This window comes from Musca autumnalis, unplaced genomic scaffold (genome assembly GCF_047663935.1).
Source record: "Musca autumnalis isolate F117 unplaced genomic scaffold, ASM4766393v1 scaffold_1, whole genome shotgun sequence".
Lineage (NCBI taxonomy): Eukaryota > Metazoa > Arthropoda > Insecta > Diptera > Muscidae > Musca > Musca autumnalis.
This window is the reverse complement of record NW_027411644.1, coordinates 4322639-4346676: the sequence shown is the minus strand read 5'-3', so window position 1 is coordinate 4346676 and position 24038 is coordinate 4322639. Positions and strand designations below refer to the sequence as shown.

The following is a 24038-nucleotide window of genomic DNA, read 5'->3' as shown; positions in this document are numbered from 1 at the left end:
TTAACCCTTACTTTTTTGCCATTTCACATTTCCCATCTTTTTCTTCTTTTTTTCAGCACTGGTAAGCGTTATGCACATTTTACTTTGGATTGTGATCTGGCTTTGCTTGACCATTAAACGTAAATGGAGTTTCAAATTACCACCATTGGATGCATATTCCATCATTGGAAAGGCTACCACACAGCCTCTGCTGATGCATAATCGCGGCAGTTTAACGAATACCACAACCGCCAGCTTAAACAATTCCACTAATTTGGGTGGCAACACATCATCAATCGGAACGGGAGATAGCAGTGGAGGTGGTAGCGGTGAACACAAAATGAATGGCTCGGAACATGGCAGTGGTGGCTGTGGCAATCGCATGACCAATACACCCAGTGCAGATGCCCTGAACGACAGTATGGCTGCGGAAGATATCTATTGGCCCAAACTGCAGCCAAGTTCGCCAAAATTAAAAGTTACATTTAACGAAGTTACGAGTACGTGTGACGATGATAATCATCATCATCGACTAAATGCTGGTGACCATCACCAGCAAAACGATGGCAAGCGGTAAAAAATCGTTTTTTAGCTCACACATCACAAAACCGTTCGTTCTTCAATGGTTTGCTGATAATGTTTAGCTGCTGTTTAGCAGCAGCCTAGTGAATACAAATGAAAGAATTTTGTTGTTTTTTTGTGTTTATTTCCAATTAATTTCAGTTTTGTTTTTCTCTATTAATTCAAATAACACATATATGAATATGTTAATAACCTGAGTGCACGTATTTGTTAATAATTCTGTTTTTGTTTATTTGTTTACTGATCGTTTTTGTTTAACTAATCCTAAATACACCCTTCCACCAACCAATCTACCAACACCTGTGCACATTTGATTTGAAAAGTATTCAATCCATGTTTCAATCATTACTACTCAACCCACCACCCTCTGTTAGTGGGTATCATTTTGTGTATGTCATCATAGTATCCCATATCGTTTTTTTTAATCATTCAATCGATCCGTTTCATGTTCATTTCCAGATATGAATTATTATTATGACACTACTGGAAAACTGACAATGGATTTGGCACCAAACATTTCTTGTCGTTGTTGAGAAACTATTTTTGTTCCGCTTGTCGCCTGTTTATTGTTATTTCATTTTTATAATTTCAATTATTATTAAATTAAAATGTAAATTTATTGACATAGACTCTGTAATTAGTCTTTTGTACTACTAAAAAAACCGAACTAACTAACCAAACTAACATCACAACCCCGATTGAACCCATTTGAAAATATCTATTACATACTCGGAACGGTCACATTTGAGTCATAACTTCTATACCGTACTAAGCTTAAGGTAGAAACACAATGACTTTTGTTGCTTGTTTCACGCTCAATTTCAAGTAAATGAATAAATACCAGGTACTACCTAATTCAAATGCGATTTTGGATTTCTTTATTCCTTTATACAAATTCAGGCTTGGATAAGCATGAATTTCTCATTGTGTTCTCACCTTTATTTCATTTTTCATTATAAGACGAACATGCTCATAACAAAGGCATCGGGACCGGACAAATACATCCACCACTATGTTTAAAAAAAATTAAAACTGTAGTTCATTAAAATCTTGGGAACCGAAAAAATGACTCGCACTCTAAACTTCACTGCCAAAATTCTAGATAAAGTCATTATAAGATAGAAAAATAGGACTTAGCAACACATAACTTTGTAGTTGTAGCTTGTAAAGTTGAAATTAGAAATTTTGATATTTTTCACAATTATGTTATAAATAAGGTGATACAGTAAGACCTGCAAATGTCTTCGGTTGCAATCAAAACCTAATGGTTTAATTAGAAAAAAATAGTCCGAGGCTAGACGCTTGAAATTTCACTTCTTTTAACTTTTGGGAGAGAACGGATGTGAATGTTGACAACAAGACATAAAACAAGAAGATTTTGGCCAAGAACATGATAAGAAAAAAAGAACAACGGACAAAATTCAAACATTAGCATATAAAATATACAACAAACTTTTCAAAAATTTCTAATAAAGGGGTTATTAGGTGGTTCACCGATTGTAAGGACATTTCCCAGGAATACTCAGAATTGATATGCAACAACTAAATTAACAAAGACAAGCCAAAATGTTAATTGACCCACAAAATCATCAATTAAAATGGGGTTGGTTCAATTTTTAGTTACTGTCACTAACATCATAACAGTCATAACAAGTAGATCTTTTGTAAAAAAAAGTAATATGTCAATGTTTTATTCGATAGATAGTAGAGGCGTTAGCAAAGCAACATACTCGTAAATATATCTTGTAATAATAATACCTTTAATATTTTTTAGCAATACGTCCCGTGGAACCGCGTTATGTTTTGCCAGTGCTACGGGGGAAATTGATGACGGAGAATACGCGACACTAAGATCTGCTCCGCCAGCAAGCGTGATTGGTGGAAGTGCAGTGGGTAACAACATTGGCTGTGGCAACACTTCGAAGGCTCCACCAGCTGGTGGGGTCAGCGTTTTACGTCTGAGTGAATATGAAGAGTTACCACCACCGCCTCAACATTTGATCTCAACAATGGTGGTAACCGGAGGTCATACATCATCATCTATAAATTCACAAAGAGATTATGTCAATTGTCCGAATGGTGGTAGCAATGGTATGTTAGCTGACGATAATATTTCCGAAGAGGGTAAACTCTTGGCTTGTGTCAGAGATGACAGTGTAACATATGCTTCGACAAGGGATTTAGAGCCCCCTCTACCGCCACCGCCACCTATAGCAGACAGACCACCCCAGGCAATACCTGATGCCTCGTCTCCTGAACATTTAGTCAGCCCATTGGCACCGGTGACGGTTACCGTCCATGCAAACGAGGCTCATGTAAGTGTGCAATCATTGTCTTTCATTTAATCGATTCATGTAGAATGTGGGTTTTTTTTTCAGATCACGTCAAGTTCCACTCCACGCTGTTTACGCCGTGCTGATTCGGGTGTTCCCCAAGAGGCTTTAACACCGCGCAGTGACACCACATCGATGGGCACCGAAAGTACAACATCTCCGCCAGATCGAGCTCCCTCGGAATCCTCAAGTGGTGTTCATTCAGCCGAAGAAAGGGAAGTTGATGTCGTCATAAGGCCACGTCCTGCCTGTAAACCGCCTGCCAAACCACCACAACCTGCCATACAAGAGGAACCGTATGGTCGTTGTACAAATATGCGCATGTCAAGCTTTGCCAGCGGAGGTATCAACTCCAATAGTGCCACTTTGCCTCCCCAACGCTCACAGCCAGAACAAAAATTTGATTACTCCCAACATTGCAGTACCATGCCACTGCCATCCAATGGACACTTTTCCCATCCGCAATCACAGCAAACACAAACGGCCGTCTACGCCACCTCCGCCCACTGCATGACACAATCATTAAATGCGGGTTCGAATATGAGTTCATTTAAAACGCCACTGTATGCCAATTCAGGAGTTGCCATGTCTGGTCACAACAATGCAAGCCATTGTTATCAGGAGGCACCCCCACCACCTCCGCCGCAGCATCCATCACAAGTAACGCACACCACACTACCCAACGGTGTACGTTACTCCAATCCCAATATATTGAGACGTCTGCCGTATGTCAAGGGCGCTGAGTCACCATATGGTCACCTTGGATTAGGAGCAGGTCATCATACTTTTTCAAAAAATGGCTATGAAAATACCCTATTGAATTCAACAATACCAGAAGATCGGGATTCAGCCAACTATTCCATGACCTCGGATCAGGATTGCCTATATGCCACAGCCAATCCACTGCATTAAATCAATCAGCCCTAACCAGCCGTAGCAGAAGTTGCAGATGATAAACCCAGTGTAAATGTTCCAAAGTAAAACAGAAAACTAACTTTTTTAGTTTGTTTTTGTTCTTGTACTCCTAAGACACATAACTATAGTATTCATATTTACATACAAACATACATACCTACATACGACTAAACATCTCTACTCTAATCGATGAAAAGAATGACATGGAAACATGTTTACTTTGTTTCCCTACAATTGAATTTATTCTTCATACCTATAATATTATATACTCTAATAAATCTACTCTTAAACACTTGCATACGCTTGCGTAAATCATACAGTGTACGATTTATGTTAACAAAAAACAAAAAGAAAAGAAAAAACAAACAAGTTTATAATAATAATCACTTTTTCATTGAAACGCTCATTCCCCCACTCAAGAAAATCATATAATATTATTAACCTCACCTCAAATCTGCGCAAATCATTCTCCCTGCCTCCTAAATAATTACGCTCATATCATTATATAGCAATATATAATAAGTATGAAATCCCCCAACCCCAATAATGCTTGATAATCTCATCGCGTAGATAGCTCTAATGCGAGTTTAACCTTAACAAAATGGATGGTCTGGACTAACACACATGCATTTTTAGATTCAATTAAATACCAAGGAGACCACCGTCGGATCGCTGGCATTCTAAGAATGAAAAAAACCACAGGATTATTTTTTCTATTTACGATATTGTCGTATTTTGTCATTATAACTATGGCCATACGGCATAGAACAGAGTGCAGCTAATACGTGCCTTTATTTTCTGCATTACAATCAGAAGCACTGTGATCAAAAGACATCAGTATTCTTGAAATTCTCTTCATCTTCAAATTCCTAACAAAAGTCTAGATGACCACTTAATGGTGAATGAATGGGTGAATTCTATCCTCCAAATTAAGCGATGCACAGAGGCTGACTTCCGAAACGTCAGTTTCTTTGTAGTCGTGCATGAAACTAGGGGTTCTTAGATCGAGTTACATACTAGAGTAATTTTATGAAATTGCTGTAGTGGGGAACTCGATCTTATAACCCCTAGTTTCATGCACGACTACAAAGCAACTGACGTTTCGGAAATCAACCATATACATATGTACATATGTTTGAACTATTGAAGCTAGTCAGAGAGACAATTTTCTCTTGTCTGTTATGCATGTGTGTAAGTTCCGCCACCGTAAAAAAAAATCTACTTTATAAGTAACGTTAATACAAAATGTGATTGGTTTAGTATAATATACAATACATATAATAAAATGAATACTTTTACACAAAATACGCACAATATTTACAACTTCTTCGCTTTTTAGAACAATAAGTTTTTCCCATTGTTTTCCGATTGTTCACAGGAAGCGTTATCCTTTATTGTGAGTTATTAGTTCAATTGAGAAATATGTAAGGAATTTTGCTTATATTTAATCTTCAACTATGTCCATTGGTTGTATGTATTTCAGAAACCTCCATTGATATTTTTTGATATTTTGAATATTTCGTTGATTCCTTCTTTTCTTTCGAACAAAAAACTAAACCAAAATAATCGAAGAAATTTAATAGTTTAGCTGAAATTTATTTTTTCAACCACCTGCCAACTTCTACCCAAAGCAATAAATATTTTTCGACAAAAAAAGTTGTCATCAAATTACATACCAAGCATATAATTACATAACTATTTATCGAAAAGCTAACATATTTAATACGTTTACTGTTTTATAAAATAAATAATAACTCGAAATAATATGAAAACATTCACACACAGACACACGTTGGAAAAAAAATTGCAAAACATTCACAGGAAATGTTACCAAAAAAGAAACGGAAATAAATGTTTGCCTATAAAATTATAAAAAAAAAATTAAAAATTATATACATACATAAAAGTATTTATACAAATTTATGTTTTAAGTAATATTTTATCGTATTTAATATTTATTTTTAACATTTTGCAAACTTTTATACATACATGTATACACAAATGATACATACATACATATGGAAACAAACGTGCTCGTTCGTTCTATCTACTACTAGACAACAGACAGACTGACTGACTTACAGACAGAGGACGCAAAAAAACCCAAACGACTTATGGGCTTAATAAAGAAACACAATCATTACAATCGTTTTTTAATTGATTTGTATACACTTTTTTTCTTTTTCAAAAAGGAATAAATATACGAGTATATGTATGAACACAAAGGAAAATATACATCATATCACTTTTATACATACAAACAAACAAGCCAATGAAGAAACAAAATAGAAAGATACAATAATTCATAATGAATAAAATAATAAAAATTTTATAAATATTAATTTAAAAAAAATAATATTGTTGTTTTTTGCTTCGATTTTTTTCATTGTTCCATTAGTCCTATATTGACGTTTCCTCAACAGAAATTCATTTGTTTAAAGTTCAGCTGTTATTTGTTTATGCATGAAGAAGTGTCATGGGGATATGATCACATATTTTATCTAAACACTTTCGTTCTATCGTAAATTCTAAGCTGCATTATTACAGCTAAATTGCCTTTTTAACCATATTTTTTACACAAAATTTCCACGATAATCCAAAAATATTTGCTTGGAATGCCACTAAAACTAAATACGTAACACATTGAAAAGTGTTGGAGAGTTAACATCATTTGACCTGTGTTGAAACTACACTGCCGCTCACTTTTTCAACCTCAATTTTTTTCGAATTATACAAGATATGCATTTTTTTAATTTTATTATATTTAGCTTCATGTGTTTAGAGTAAACTTAGTCACTAATTTGCATTCAAATCCAATTTATATAAAAATTGTACAACAACAACAAAATAAAATCAAAAATTGAATTAAAACTTGGGAATACAGAAAGATTGTTTTAAAATATTGATGCATATTCACTCTATATTAAAAACGTATTACTTTCAGTAATATTCAGTAAAAGTATATCCCTCCTTATTAAGGATACACCCGTATATCCTGCTTTGGCAAGGATTCTTTAAATAATCAAGTGTAATGCTTAACAAAGCTTACTTGGGCGTCAACTTCTTTCACCCTAAATGCCCACGACAAATTACAAAGGAGTTCTAAAACAGGCATTTCCAGTGAGTAACATTTTCGGATGCCTGGAGTGGAAATTTCATCATGATTTTATAAACTTTTATACACATCAAGTCATCAAAACTTACCAAAAATAAACTTGTTGAAAGAAAAAAGCAAGCTTTATTAGGCATTTCACTTGATTATTTAAAAAATCCTTGCCAAAGCAGGATATACGAGGGTATCCTTAATCGAGAGGGATATACTTTTACTGAATATTACTGAAAGTACTTCGTTTTCAATATAGAGTGAATATGCATCGATATTCTAATACAATCTTTCTGTATTCCCAAGTTTTAAAGGGGGGTTCTATTCAAATGAGCCAAATTTATTACTTCACATTTTGACTTTATTTTCTTTTCGTTGTATAACACTGTGCAACACGAAAATTATTAACCATATTCTGACACCGCAGCGTGATAGAAGACCAAAAAATAGAAGACACGTGTCTCGCCGTTTTCCCCTATCTCATCAACTTTCGCGGTTGTAGGCCTCCAAAGGTTTGAGGCTTTGATGTAAAAAGAGGTCATTTTTCAAGACTATATCTTCCAAACTGTTAGGAATTTCGAATTTATCTCAGAGGCAAAGTTGTAGATCCTGTTTTAAGGAACAAAAAATGTGAACACATATAATCCATCAAACTTCATATGCAAGGTCAAAATCGCCAAGGTCATATTTCTTTTAAAAAAATGTTTTCGGTATTTACGGACCTGAACAAGAAAGAATGATCTAAAATTTTGAGCTTGAAGAATCGTTCCTAGAGTCTTCATATGTTTTAGAAACTTGTTTATTGAAATCTAAGGTACATTTTTGTAGTTGACTGTATCCTTAATTTTTGGCGGTTGGGTATCTTTGGACCAGAATCGGAGAAAAAAGTGTAAAAATTTAATATTTTCAAAAGTTTTTTTGCTATTCTCACCTTTAAGAACGGTTCATAGACATTTCGCATGTTCCAGAAAGTTTTTCATTGATGTCTTTGCTACATTATTGCAGTTGGTTGTTTTCTTCAATATTGATCGGTTTAGTATCTGTGGACCAGAACCACAGAAAACAGGATAAAAGTCCCATTTGCTTTGTTATTTTGACCTTTAATAACCGTCTATACAGAGATCGTATGTTCTAGAAAGATGTTTACCGGAATCTGAGGTACATTTTTGTATTTGGCTGTTTGTTTCAAATTTGATCGGTTTGATAGCTGCAGACCAAAACACCAAAAAAAAATTAAAAGAAATTTGACCTTGGCGATTTTGACCTTACAGATGAAGTTTGATGGATTATATGTGTTCACAATTTGTTCCTTGTTCCTTAAGACAAGATCTACAACTTTGTCTCAGGGATACATTCAAAATTCCTAACGGTTTAGAAGATATAGTCATGAAAATGACCCCTTTTTTAAATCAAAGCCTCAAACCTTTGGAAGCCTACAACCTACAAAGTTGATGAGATAGGGAAAAACGGCGAGAAACGTGTCTTCTATTTTTTGCTCTTCTATCACACTGTGGAGTCAGAATATGGTTAATAAAATATGACTCAAAAAATTACACACAGTGTAATTCTTATATAAATCGGACTTGAATACAAATGAATGACTATGTTTACTCTAAACACATGAAGCAAAATATAACATAACGTCAACACTTCATATCTTGTATAATTTGGAAATAAATGGAGATTGAAAAAAAATTGTAGGGGGTTCTATTCAAGTGAGCGGCGGTGTATATTACAATATTCAATGAAATGGCTATGAAATAAAATGTTGAGACCTGTAGTGCGATTACTATGTCATGTTTTGAGATACCGACAAAAATCGGTAAAATTACAAAGCAAAATTATGAATGAAAAGTTTAAATAAAAGTTGACAGCATTGGTAGAACTTTTCGACTACTTTTTTTTGGTCGCTAACCAACCGAAAAATATCGGTAATTACCCACATTATAAGCATTTTAATTTGATCGATTTTTGACGGTAACTCAAAAATGAGTTAACGAATCGCATTACTGATATTTGGTTTTTTTGAAAATTGTTTATTCCATTTTGCTCCACAATTTAATTGATTTTAATATTAACATGTACATATTGTCCGAGAATCGATTATCCTTAAACCTACATTATCCGAGAAAGGAAAACACTGTATTTACATATTCGATTTTATAATTAATTTTACCACATTTCAATGGACAAAAACAATGCAGAAATGATTTATTTTAGAACAGTTTTAATTTTTTAAACTTCACAATAAATTTGTGACCGCTCTCATTTACTTATATTTGCAAGTACGCTTATTTTTGATTAAAAATATGTCCATTATGCGAGAAAATCGATTATCCGTAATAGCTCCGGTTCCGACCATCACGGATAATCGAGGTCCGACTGTTCTTCCACATGTAACAAAAAGGAAAATTGTCTCATAAGTATGACTTTATGACCAGTCGATGTGCATGAAAAATAATTTATGGAATCTAGAAAATACATACAAATGTCATATTTAAGGGATTTTATGATATATATTGATTTTAACTTCCATTCATATATATCGCATAAAATATCTCTAAATTATTTTTGTAAAGTAACATCAATCTGGCAACACCTATATGTTGCACCCCACTGCGTGACATTTCTAAATGCTTTGCATCATCTCGTTCTTATCAAAGTAGCAAATCACACAGCCTATCACGTGCATATTTCACCACAAAACTAAACAACCACCCACCCTACCACAAAAACACATATCCTCCTCTCAAAGCATTCACTAACGACTTAGGAAACAAAACCATACAAACTTACAAGTTATTTTGAATAATAAACATTTATCTCACGTTATTAGAAAACATTTGAAAAGACTGAGGACTAACAATGTCATAGAGAAGAAATGCTTTTTTAGCGAACGAACGATCAACCAACCGACCGACCGACTGGTAATCGGCAAAGTTAATTATATAAATGGGAAACATAACGTCGCTCAATACTGTTAAACTTTTGTATACAATTTTCATAAAAAACGACAAAGGAAAAAAATAAAGTATTCTGCGAATATTATTATTATGAATTTCATATTGTATCATAGGCTTCAGTGGACAAAAAATTTAAAAAATAAAATAAAATCAACACACACATTCACACATCATCGCTATATTTAATAAAAAAAATATGTATCAAAACCGAATATTCATTTGAGGTAAAATCCTCTTAAAAAAAGTAATTATAAATGTTTTTATTTATTTATTGCAAATACACAACTGCAACTACATACAAAAAATATAGCAAAATAATAAATAATATGAGGTAAATAAAAAGTACCACCGCTTTATGTAAAACCCAAATAAATTGTGCGTTATCATTTTGTGTTTGCGGAAATGCAACAAAAGAAGGTATGGATGGATAGAATTGTAAAAACATCAATAGTGTGATGTTTATGTATTGCATACATATACTCGTATGTATGTTTGTACATCCCTACAAGCAGCGACATCAATTCTTCCAAAAACAGAAAAGTTTGTAAACATTTTTTTTATAAAATAAAATAATATAACTCTCGGGAAGAATATTTTCTAATAGAGTGCTGTTGGAGTACATGTCAAAATCTTAACTGGTTATGGAAAGACAATATAAAACCCCCTAAAGCAGATGAAGCAAGTACAGTTCAGCTTGGATTAAATGGAGAAGACAAACTCAAAGTTTTCTCTTGCAACTAAATATCAATACTATAACATTCCTTTTTCTACCATGCCTGGAACTTACGCAGGATGTGTCACAGGATGGCATGGCACTGGACTTTGTGTATCGAAATACATGCCTTTAAATGCAAATTACTCAAATCAAATTAATGAATTTGGCTGAAAACAAACACTAATATTCCAAACCAGGTACTGAAACATGACATGTGGCAGCATTACTTGTTGTACCATTTACCGAAGCAGTTTAGAACAATTGTATCAGTCATTGTTCTAACAGAAAGATGATGTTGAACAGGATCTAAACAATTTTTTATCCAATGTGACAAAGTTTCAGATCACGTATCACATCGCAACAACATTTTATATACCTGGGGCCTAATTTCGGTCTCCTAATTATATAAATGGGAAACCTAAGCAGTGCATTGAAAAAAAAATAATATATACGAAGTTCAGCGGAAGAAGCATATTCTATGGCCGTTTGTTTCACTGTTCTTGATCATCTGGGGCCTAATTACGGTTTCCGATTCGATCGAGTATTTGCTCATGAATGAAACAAATCGAACTATTAATTCCTATGTAATTTTTATAATTAAATAAAGAAGTTATGTAAAAACGGCTCATGAATTTTGTATACTAATGATCAATGACGGTCCTAACCGGTTTTAACATGGCCAATGTGGCCATTTTTGCAGCTAAATTTAGCATAATTTTTTTGTATTTAGCCGCAAAATTTCTATTAAGCATTTTTCTATTTTTAATTTAGCATTATTCTGTTTACAAAATCCCAAATATTTTTCTACTTTTTTATAAACAAAACCTGGTAATTTTTAGTTCTGGTTAAAAGATAGTGATTAAAAAATAAAATATGGGAGGAAATGAAAATGTGAATAAGATAATAATATATAAGAAAAAAATTGGGTTTGGCCGTGTCGAACTTATTATGCCCTCCAACATGAAACATTCTAAACTGACATGGAATAATTAGTTTTTCTTATTGTTACGAAAGTACCAATACCACTATTTTAGGTGGGGAAGTATTTTGACCACTGGGAACCCCAAATACTTAATAATTTAGTCAGCTAAAAACTTCCTGAAATCGGTCCGTAGCCTTATATGGTGAGTATAGCACAACTTGGGCCTATGTTAAAAATTTTTGATGGAGAAGCTCTTACTTACTGGGAACTAAATTAAAATACCAAATGACATCCAATTTTGCTCGAAAATGTTGATAAAAACTTAAAAGAAATCAGTGGTGCCGTTTTATGGGGCCATACAGAAACGTAGACATGTGTCCGTGATTTATGGTGAATTACACCCAAATATCTTAAATCCGCCGGTACCCTTTTATTGGACAAATTCCAAAACGTGGACCTGTGTCCACAACTTTTGGCGGTGACGTTTGTTGATCACTACGAAACCAAAATGCTAAATTAAGTCAATTTAAACCGAAAATCTATATAAAAACTGAAAATACTTGAAACCGGGCGGTATCGGTATATGGAGGCTGTGCCAAAATGGTATCTATGTCCACAATTTTTAATGGAGAAGTTTGTAACAACCCTAAAAAGCTAAATCACAGCTAATTCGGCCTCAAAATATAGCAAGAGACATAAAAAGGCCAGAAATCGGAGTGTAACGTTATATGGGGCTATTCCAAAATATGTAACTATGTATGCAATTTTTGGTAGATACGTTTTTTGACCACTAGGAAACCTAAATTATAAAATTATAGAATGGTAACGTTATATGAGGTCTATTCCAAACATGGACCGATATAGCCCATCTTTGAAATTAACTTTCCTGCAAAAAAAAAAATCCATCTTTCAAGAAATGTTAGTGTTCTATCTAAATTTTTGGGGATACTAGAGTGATTACAACAGACGGACTGATGGACGTGCTTATGTATATCGACTAATAATTTTACCCTGATCAAGAATATTTTAACTTTAGGGACGCAAACGACCCTTTCTATGCGCTACAAACGTAAAAACAAACTTAATATACCTTCCATACTGTGGTAGAGGGTATATCTTATTAAAAAATAACGTTTTTAAATTTAGCATTATTTTTTGGCATTTTAATATTTATTTTAGCATTTTTTAGCATTATTTTATTGCCGATTTAGCTGCAACACTTTTTTAGATCTGGTCACACTGAACATGGCAAAGCCCAGGATCTATCTTGGTCCCTCTTTCATCTCAAGTGGACACTAACCTCCCCCTGGTGTCACCTGGGGAGCTACCTTTAACACCCGTTAAAGGCAGTGAGCTAACATGTGCCGCGCGTTCATCCATAAGAACGTTAAAATCTTGGGTTTGGGCGTCGGGTTAGTAACACTCCCCTAGAAAGAGCAGCCTAATATGAAAAAACGAAAGAAAAGAAAAACAATCCCTTCTAAAGTTGACGACCCAAGCAAACGTTTTAAGGACCATGATCTGCAAATCTGCACCTGGAATGTTCGCACTCTTTGTAGAGAAGGTGCAGTTTACGCATTGGCAGATGTACTTCAAAAGTACAAGGCCGACATTACTGCCATACAGGAAATACGATGGAACGGGAAAGGCGTCACTACAACACCTAAAGGTGACGCACTGTATTATAGCTGCCATGACACAAAGCATGAGTTTGGCTGCGGATTTGTAGTTAGTCGGAAGTTAAAACATCTGGTATCCAGCTTTACTCCAGTGAATGAAAGACTTGCTGCAATTCGAATAAAAGCTAAATTCTTCAATATCAGCTTTATTTGCGCTCATGCTCCCACTGAAGAAAAGGACGAACAGACCAAAGATATATTTTACGAGCGCTTAGAAGAAACTTATGACCGTTGCCCTGCCCATGAAAATTGGAAAGGAGAATATCTTTGGCCCAACAGTCGGGAATTTCGGTCTACACAGTGAAACATCTGACAATGGTAAGAGGCTGATAGACTTTGCTGCGGCAAAATACACGGTAATTATCAGCACCAGATTTAAGCATCTCGACATTTATAAGGGCATATGACTGTCTCCGGATCAGAAAACAAGAAATCAAATTTATCACGTTGTGATAGATGGGAGACATTCATCGAGCGTGTTGGATGCACGTTCGTTCCGAGGAGCAAACATAGACTCGGACCACTACCTTGTTGCAGTAAAAGTACGACCCGGTTAAACGTAGCGAATAAAGTACGAACAGACACAACACGAAAGTTAGACATCGGTAAGCTGCAATCACAACAGATAGCCACAGCATATTCCACTCAACTGGCCCAATTGCTTAATCAAAGCACTCCTCGTCCCGATAACATATCATCACAATGGCAAAGTATTGCCCACTCCATGCAAACAGCCGGAAAATCCATAATTGGATACCAGAGACCTCCACCGATGAATCCATGGTATGACCAGGAGTGTCGTGCTGCTACCGAAGAGAAAAATGCCGCATAGGCCTACTCTACAATCAGTAGCAACGCGTAGCGCAAGAGAGAGGTATCGGGAGAGAGGATAAACGTCTTTTCCGCAGGAAAAAGAGAGAAATAAAAAAGCGAGAGTGTGAAAAAATCGAGATGTACAGGAACCAGAATGAAGTCAGAAAGTTCTTCCAAAGCGTAAAACATCAAACTGATGGCTTTGGTACAGGCATATCCTCCTGTAGAGACCAGATAATGTTCTCAGGCTATGGAAAGAGCATTTTTCCAAACTGGTGGTGTCCAATAGTAGCGAAGACGACGAAGATACCACAGATCCGCCCAGCCAAGTTGAGGTAAAGGCTGCAATAAACAGGCTGCAGGAGCCGACGGCTTACCAGCCGAGCTGTTTAAAATCGGAGGCGACACGCTGATAAGGTGTTGCATGAGCTAGTTAGCACCGTGTGGCAGGAAGAACGCATACCCTACGAATAAAGAAGACAAGACTGTATGCTCTAACTGTAGGGGCATAAGTCTTCTTCCTATTGCCTACAACATAGTGTCAGGGACTAAAGCTATGGTCGATAAAATAATTGGACCTTACCAATGCGGCTTTAGACCTGGCAAGTCGACCACTGAACAGGTATTTACCCTGCGGCAAATCCTGGAGAAGACCCAAGAGATGCAGATCGATATCTACCACCTTTTTGTCACCCAAAGGTATTGCAAGCCATGTCTGAATTTGGTATCCCCGCAAAGCTCATTCGGCATTGTAAGATGTCTTTAACTGTACAATTCAGTACCAAAAGAGGTTTCAGACAAGGAGACAGCCTTTCGTGTGGCCTTTCAATATCCTGCTGGATATGGTTATACGTGATGCAAATGTCAAAAGAATTGGCACAATCTACAGCAACATCCACATGTTACTTGCTTATACTGATGACATTGACATAATGGGATGATCAGTAAAGGAAGTAACTGATACCTTTAAGAAGGTCGAAGGAGAATCAGCAAAATTGGTCTGGCGGTAAACGGCGAAAAGACAAAGTTGATGGTGCCGAAGCGCAATGCGTTCATAGAGCTAGGACCAACAGTGGAAGTTGGTTCCTATAATTTTGAGGTAGTAAAAGACTTCGTCTACCTCGGCACTGCCATAAACACAACAAACAACATCAGTTGTGAAATAAAGAGAAGAATTGTGTTGGCCAACAGATGCTACTTTGGCTTAAGTACGCAGTTTAAAAACAAGGAGACATATCGTCAAACAAAAACAACGCTTACAAAACACTGATACTACCTGTGTTAATGTAATTGCGCAAGCAGATAAGGCAGTGCTTGGTGTGTTTGAGAGAAAATTTCTTCGAAAGATCTACAGGCCAATCTGCGTTGACGGTGAATATCGACGTCGTATGAACCACGAGCTGTATCTGCTATACAACGACATCAGTATAGATAAACGTATCGAGATGCAACGATTGCGTTGGATAGGCCATCTATACTTACAAAAGAGTTCAGTAATGATGACTCACTGACTCACTGATTCACTGACTGACTGACTGATAATCAACGCCCAGACTAAACGGCTAAAGCTAGAATCTTGAAATTTTGGGTGAGGGTCACTCTTGGTCCGAAGGTGTCAGATAAGGCTGGATTTTTGGAAATTCGAACTAGAACTGTACTAAAAGTACTAAAAGGTACTAAATATGGTACCCTTTGTATTAGGCAAACGCGAAGAGCTAGAATTCTGAAATTTGGAATGAGGTTCACTGATGGAGAGTTAGAAAGGTGTACCAAATGGTTTTTAGAAATTCGAACTATAAGTGTACGAAAAGTACTAAAAGTTACTAAATTTAGTACTATTTGGTATTACGTGAACGGATAGAGCTAAAATCTTGAAATTTGGAATGAAAATCAAGGTTTAGAAGATGAGTTGATAAAGGAGGTGGTTTTGAAAACGTGTACTCATGTGTACGAATAGTACTAAATGGTACTAAATTTGGTACAATTTGAATTTGGGCGAACCTATAAAGTTGGAATTCTGAAATTTGGAATTACTATTACTGTTGGAGCATAGGTTTGAGATATGGAGGTAGTTTTCGAAATTCGTACATATGGGTACGAAGGGTACTAAATAGTACCAAATTAGATACAATTTGGATTTGGGGGAACGGACGCAGCTGGAATACTGAAATTTAGAATTAGGATAACAGTCGGGGTGTAGGATAGAGGTATTTTGGAAATTCGTACTTTTGGGTACGAAAAGTACTAAATGGTACCAAATTTGGTACAATATGAATTTAAGTGATCGGATAGAGCTGGAATAGTGAAATTTGGAATTAAGATTACTATTGGAGTGTGGGATTGGGATACTTTTGGAAATTCGTACTTATGGCAACGAAAAGTACTAAATGGTACCAAATTTGGTACAATTTGGATTTGGGTAATCAGATACATTTGGAATCCTCAAATTCGAAATTAAGATTACTTTTGGAGTGCTGGATAGAGGTAGGTTTGGAAATTCGGACCTATGGGAAAAAAGTACTAAATTGTACTAAATTTGGTACAATTTTGATTACGGTAATCTGATGCAGCTGTAATTCTGAAATTTGGAATTAAGATTACTGTTGGCGTGTAGCATTGAGGTAGTTGTGGTTATTCGTACTCTTGGGTACGAATAGTACTAAATAGTACCAAATTTGGATTTGTGTGAACGGGTATAGCTGAAATTCCGAGATTTGGAATAAGGAGTACTATTGGAGTGTAGGATTGATAAAGTTTTGGAAATTTTTAGTTATGGGTAGGAAAAGTACTAAATTTGGTACAATTTAGATTTCAATGATGGGATACATTTGGAATCGTGAAATTCGGAATTAAAATTGCTGTTGGAGTGTTGAAAGAGGGATTTTTGCAAATTCGTACTTTGGATACGAAAAGTACTAAATGGTATCAAATTTGGTACAATTTGGACTACTGTGATCGGATGCAGCTGTAATCCCGAAATTTGGAATTAAGATTACTGTTGGCGTGTAGGATTGAGGTAGTTGTAGAAATTCGTACTCATGGGTACGAAAGTACTAAATGGTACCAAATTTGGTACAGTTTGCATTTTGGTGAACGGATATAGCTGGAAACCCGAAATTTGGAATAAGGAGTACTGTTAGAGTGTAGGATTGATAAAGTTTTGGAAATTTGTAGTTATGGGTAGGAAAAGTACTAAATAGTACTAAATTTGGTACAATTTGGATTTCAGTGATAGGATACATTTGGAATCGTGAAATTCGGAATTAAAATTGATGTTGGAGTGTTGATAGAGGTAGGTTTAGAAATTGGTACTATGGATACGAATAGTACTAAATGGTACCAAATTTGGATTTGAGTTATCGGATATATCTGGAATCCTGAAATTCGGAATTATGCTTATTGTTTGAACATAGCACTGTGGTAGTTTTGAAAATTTGTACTTATGGGTACGAAAAGTACTTAATGGTACTAAATTTGGTACAATTTGGATTTCGGTGATCTGATGTAGCTGCCATTCTCAAGTTTGGAATTAAAATACCTGTTGAATTGTAGGATTGATAAAATTTTGGAAATTTTTAGTTATGGGTAGGAAAAGTACTAAATTGTACTAAATTTGGTACAATTTGGATTTGAGCGAATGGACAGAGTTGGAATCAAGAAATTTGGAATTAAGATTACTGTAGGAGTGTAGGATTGAGATATGGAAGTAGTTTTTGAAATTCGTACTTATGAATACGAAAAGTACTAAATTTGGTACAATTTGGATTTAAGCGAACGGCTAGAGCTGGAATCTTGAAGTATGGAATTAAGATTACTGTTGGGGTGTAGGATTGAGGAAGTTTTGGAAATTCGTACTTATATGTACGAAAACTACTAAACGGTACATAATTTGGTACAACTTGGATTTGAGCGAACGGGTAGAGCTGGAATCAAGAAATTTGGAATTAATATTACTGTTGGAGTGTAGGATTGAGATATGAAAGAAGTTTTGGAAATTCGTACTTATGAGTACGAAAAGTACTAAATTTGGTTCAATTTGGATTTGAGCGAACGGCTAGAGCTGGAATCTTGAAGTTTGGAATTCAGATTACTGTTGGGATGTAGGATTGAGGAAGTTTTTGAAATTCGTACTTATATGTACGAAAAGTACTAAACGGTAGTATATTTGGCACAACTTGGATTTGAGCGAACGGTTAGAGCTGGAATCTTGAATTTTGGAGTTAATATTACTGTTGGGGTTAGTTTTGGAAATGCGAACTTAGTTTTGGAATCGCGTACTTATGCTTACAAAAAGTACTACAATTTGTACAATTAGGATTCGGGTGAAATTATAGCGCTCGAATCCTAAAATGTGGAATTAAGTACACTTAGGGGTACGAAATGGTTCCATGTATGGTACAATTTTGTATTGGATGAACGGATAGATCTGGATTCGTGAGATTTGGAATTAAGATTACTGTTATCATTTGCTTATAACGTCCGATTTAAGAAATATGTGCCATAAATATACGAAAAGTTGTCAATGGCACAGGATTTGGTACAATTTGTTTTTATGTAAAGGGAATTTTGAAATAATAGGAGGAGGTTCGTATTTATGTATTTACATGTAAAGTACTTAATAGTTCTATAATTGGTTTTAGGGGAACAGATAGAGCTGGAAATGAGGATGGCGGTTGTTGGGTTAGGCCGTATTTGCGCTGAGAACCTCAATTAAATTATCTCAAAAAATGTGGATTGCTCTTGATGTGTAGGCGTGACGAAAATCGAACTAAAGTGGTACGTATTAGTACACAAAATGTTTCCACCATTCTATATTATATATTGTTTATTTGTTTTGTATATTTAACGCATACGAAGTAGCGGGCACTTTGCTAGTATCATAAGAATGAGCGATGATGAACCCGCTAGAAAGGCGTATAACAGAGATCTTCAATGAGCCACAGGCAAAAGCGAGCCACTTAGATACACACATGTGGTTTTAAGTCTCGAGCGCTTTAACAGCGAGTATGTTTTCCACTCGTGTATTTTTACCACACAACAAAAACCAATTGGTGATTTTACGACCGATGCTTGAGCATTAGAGTGTGGAATGAGTGTAAATCCAATTTTGACTTGTGTGTAAAACTCACAAGTGCTCTCTTGATAGTTGGTGAGTGGCACAACGTACATACTCACGAAGAATATGGGTGATATCATATCACTGATATGTATGATGATTGTCTTTTGGGTGACTTTGTATGTTGTGTGTTCTTGTGTGTGCTTTTGTTTTGTTTGTAAAATTGTGTGTGCTTTTGTTAATACCTTACAACAGGGCATTTTGTTAGAAAATGAAAATGCAATGTTTTTATACCCTCCACCATAGTATGGAGTGTATATTAAGTTTGTTTTTCCGTTTGTAACGCATTGAAAGTCCCATTTGCGACCCTATAAAGGAGATATATTCTTGATCAGGGTAAAATTCTGAGTCGATCTGTGCACGTCCGTCCGTCTGTGGTAATCACTCTAGCATCCACAAAAATGGAGATAGGACGCTGAAATTTTGGGAAAATGCGTCTTTTGTTTGCAGGTCAAGTTCGATGATGGGCTATATCGGTCCATGTTTTGGTATAGCCCCCATATAACAATTTTCACTTCCAAACAATTTTCCATTTTATTACTTTTTATTTTTCAATGCTCTACACTGATTCTAATGCACGACTGAAGATGATCAATGATTCAAATTAGCTACCCAAGATAAAAATACAAAATAACGGTAAAACTTCGTAGCGAAGAACAAAAAACTGTGTAAAACAAACTTGCTATCACAAGAGATCGAGCCACATGAGCCAATTATGCCTCTCACTCTCTCTCACACACACAGAGCACAAAACAATCGACTGAGTGACAAGTGTTACTAAAAAAACGCTTGATGTGCAATGAGTAAGAAGGTAAGGGATGAAATGTTATCGAGTGGGCAAAACGACATAGCAAAGTATAACCGAATGTCTATGAGTATGTATTTTAAAAGAACTTGTTTTTTGAGTGACAATCAATACGTAGGCATATTTTTTAGCAAGTGGCTCGTGAGTGGCAAATTGCATTTCTCTGGCGTATAAATACGGGCCACGTGGCGGTGTAAGCAGAAGTGACAGGCCAAGGCTTCGATGGAGCGAACAAATGGAAAAAGAGATGGAGAGACGCGGTATTCCAAAAAGCAAAGCAACAAACAGAGAGAAATGGATATATTTTCTTAGTTTGGCTTATGGAACGAATGTTCTGTAAAGGGTCAGTTAAGTAAGTAAGTAAGTAATGATCAATTAAAAATAAATTTAGAACTCCAAAGAAGAATATTGAGATAATGCGGACGGCGGGACTTCCAAGTCTCCTAATAACGCATAAACATTTTCTATGTATTTGGATGAAAAAAATCTATGGTTTCGCGTTTCAAAAAAGCAACAGCCACATGACGAGAGCGACCACTATGCCAAATTTATCGAGAGCAACGACCAATGGATAATTTCTATTCAGCAAACACCCTCACGCTTCGTAGAATACGACATACAATTGTGCCTTGTTCATGGTCTCATGCAAATTTCGTTCGTTCGTGGTCTCATGCAAATTTTAACAATCCAGGCTCATGAGATTTTGGGAGTACACATGTACTCGTACAGGCCGATTTCGCTTTTTACACTCAGAGCAAAGACCCTTGAGGCCTTAGTCCTCCCCAGTATCAGGAATAGCTATAAAGTTCCCGATCATCAGCATGGATTCCGTAAGCCGCACAGCACGACAACAGCGCTGCACGCCATCTCCACATATATTTGTCAAGGATTCAACCAGAGACCGCGGTGTGATAGAACAGTGATGGTGGCGGTTGACTTATCAAAAGCCTTTGATACAGTCAGGCGCTCACACTGTTAGAAACGTTGGATAGTCAACTATATGTGTGGACGCCAGTCGTACGTGGAATTCAGGAACAAGAAGCCCTAACCCCGTAGAGTGAAACAGGCAGTTCCCCAAGGTGGGGTGATATCTCCGAAACTGTTTAACCTCTACCTCTCCTGTATCCCGCCCTCTCCAGACGGCATCGAGATCGTAACTTATACGGATGATTGCACGATCCTGGCTACAGGTACCTTCCGTGAAGACAACTGTGAGAGACTGAACTCCTATTTAACCGATCTTACCATATTTTTCCATGCGAGGAATATGCAGATTTCCGCCACAAAATCTACAGCCACTCTGTTCACCACATGGACAGTGCAGTTTGGAAGAGAATTTAATGTCGTGGTGGTAGCAGACTTCCGACCACAAACTGCCCCAAAATTTTAGGGGTCACATTCGATACTACTTTCAAGTCGTGCGCGCACGCCACAGTTATATGCGACAAACTGAAAAGCAGGAACAAGGTCCTCAAGTCCCTAGGCGGCAGCACTTGGGGTGCAGATAAAGAAAACTTGTTGACCACATATAACGGGGTAAGTCGGTCTGTGGTAAGCTATGCGGCTCCAGTTTGGTCCCCGAGATTATGTGATACGAATTGGAAAAAGAGTCAAACCTATCAGAATGCCGCCCTGAAAACAGCAACAGGGTGCCTCCTCAAATCTTCAGTGGACCATCTACATGAGGAGGCAAAGATTCTTCCAGTAAAATAACACAATGAGATGCTTTCGTTGCAGTACTTGCTTGGGTGTTACCGTGAGAGCCATCCCAATCACCATCTGCTGGGTAGGCCCGACACATTCAAGCATTTCAGGAAGGATATGCATGCTCTAGAGAGGGAGGTCAAACAATATAGGAGAGAACCCCTAGATCAACAGGCATATCAAAAAGGTTTAAATAGTTGCAGTTGCTAAGGCCATAAGCAAATATACACCTTTTTCAGATGTAATTCGAATTATTTTAATTGTAATTCGAGAATTCTATTTGTAATTCGTAACACTTCATTTGTAATTCGAGAATTTCAAATTAATTAATTCGAATTACAAATGGAATAATTCGAATTACAAATGAAATAATTCGAATTACAAATGGAATAATTCGAATTACAAATGGAATAATTCGAACTTCAAATGGAATAATTCGATTTACAAATAGAATAATTCGAATTTCAAATAGAATAATTCGATTTACAAATAGAATAATTCGAATTACAAATGGAATAATTCGAATTACAAATGGAAAGTTACGAATTACAAATAGAATTCTCGAATTACAAATGAAATGTTACGAATTACAACTAAAATGTTTCGAATTACATCTGAAAAAGGTGTAGTGTGAAAAAAATTCTCGGAGTACATCCCCCATCTATCGCCGCTGAGGAGCGTCAGCTGCCACGACAAACCAGAGTAGTTTTTGCTCAACCACGCTCGGGATATTGCAGTCGCCTAAATTCTTATTGGGCGGAAATCGACCGCGCCGTTCAAGACATCTGCCCAGTATTCGGCATGGGCCCGCACGACACTTTTTCAACTGCCCCGCCAAACCTACTCATCTAACTCCAATGGATCTGTGGTTACATCCCATCGAAGCAGACACTTTCCTTGAACTGGAGATAGACCCCGAGCCGGATTGAACAGAAGGACGAACATACAAACATAATAATATGTATAATAATTTTGAGAAGTTGATAATCAGTCACCCTGCATATTTGCATTCATTTTTTCTCTTTCCAATTCCAACATACATAGATTCTTCAAATTCGAAATGTCGTCATGTCGGAACATTACAGTAATGTCAATTTTTTCGCAATTCTTTCATTATTCCTTTCCATGATTCCTTTCATTATTTGTTTGTGTAAGCCAAAAATGATAAAATTTTTAATGTTGTTGAAATTGTTAAAGACTTTTGTCAAAGTATAAATATAAAGGCCCCCACTCATTTATCAGTCTGTGCCGTCAGTCCGATGAACCCTTTCTGTATGTGTGACTGACAAGTGTGTAGCACGACCCATCAGTGAAGTCTAAAAATCTTCAGTTTCTCCTCCAAAAATGAATGAATTCTACGTTTTTTGTGTTTCAGCACCAACATTATTTTCTGTTTTTCAAAATTATTTATTGACAATTTGAAAATAAACACAATTCACCCAGACTGATGGGGGTTCATTTTGAAATCAAAACTATTTTGATTTTCATCAGTCCCTAGTCAGCATTTTTTGAAAATTTTAATCAAATTCGAGTCTTTTTTGATCCGACTGCACGATTAAAAAGCTAGAATATGAGCTCATTTTCTGATCATAAATGACTCCTTTGTCGGTAGGAAAACATAACCTCAGGCGACTCTTCTAAACAAATCACAAATGAGTCTTTATCGAGTCGTATTTCAATCATTTATTGGTGTTTTGTTGATTAATTTCGGACCCTTTTTCGAGTCTTTTTAGAGTCATGTTTATAATCATTTATAAGTCTTTAGGGAGTCATTTATGAGTCTTTTTGTTAGACGAAATAAATTAAAAAAATTTTCTTTTTATTCTTCTTTGTTTCTTTCCTTTGTTTTATAGTCTTTTCTGCTTTGTTATGTCTTTTAATTATCCTTTATGTTGCTTGGTGGTTATTATACTGCTTCTTCATTTCACTTGGCAAAACCTGTTGTGTTGTGTTTGTCTGTACCTTTAATATTATACGTTACATTTATATCAAAATTTTGTAGAAAGTGTATATGAGAATTTTATTTTTTTATTCACAACCAAATAAAAATAAAACAAAGCAATCAGTTTTTAATCACGTAACTGTTCAAAATATGATCAGAGTATACATAATTATAATCACTTTTCAAACACCTGTATGACCCTTTTTTGATTAAGCATTTTTCAATCTTCCAGATGATCAAAATGTGACAATAAATAACAAAAAATTGTCACATTTTAAACACCTCAATGATTTATTTGTGATTGCTACACATTTGTTGTTGTATTTTAAATTGAACTCTTTTTAATCATTACAGGGAGTCACTTTCGAGTCCCTTTCTGATCACACAAGCGACTTAATCAATTTTTGATCACCAAAAGGACTCTAAAAAGACCCCTCAATGTGATTTTTGAAAAAACAGTCTTCTAA

General features: G+C 35.8%; 1 protein-coding gene across 1 annotated transcript in view; it reads left to right on the top strand.

The window, feature by feature from the left end:
- The window catches only part of tinc (transmembrane protein tincar), an 85383-nt gene extending 75135 nt beyond the window's left edge, over positions 1-10248 (top strand). The window contains exons 6-8 of the mRNA XM_073960764.1: positions 57-552; positions 2336-2876; positions 2940-10248. Of these exons, the coding sequence (XP_073816865.1) occupies positions 57-552; positions 2336-2876; positions 2940-3806 (1904 nt within the window). The 3' untranslated portion in view covers positions 3807-10248. The remainder of the gene's footprint in view (positions 1-56; positions 553-2335; positions 2877-2939) is intronic.
- The last annotated feature ends 13790 nt before the right edge of the window (positions 10249-24038 follow it).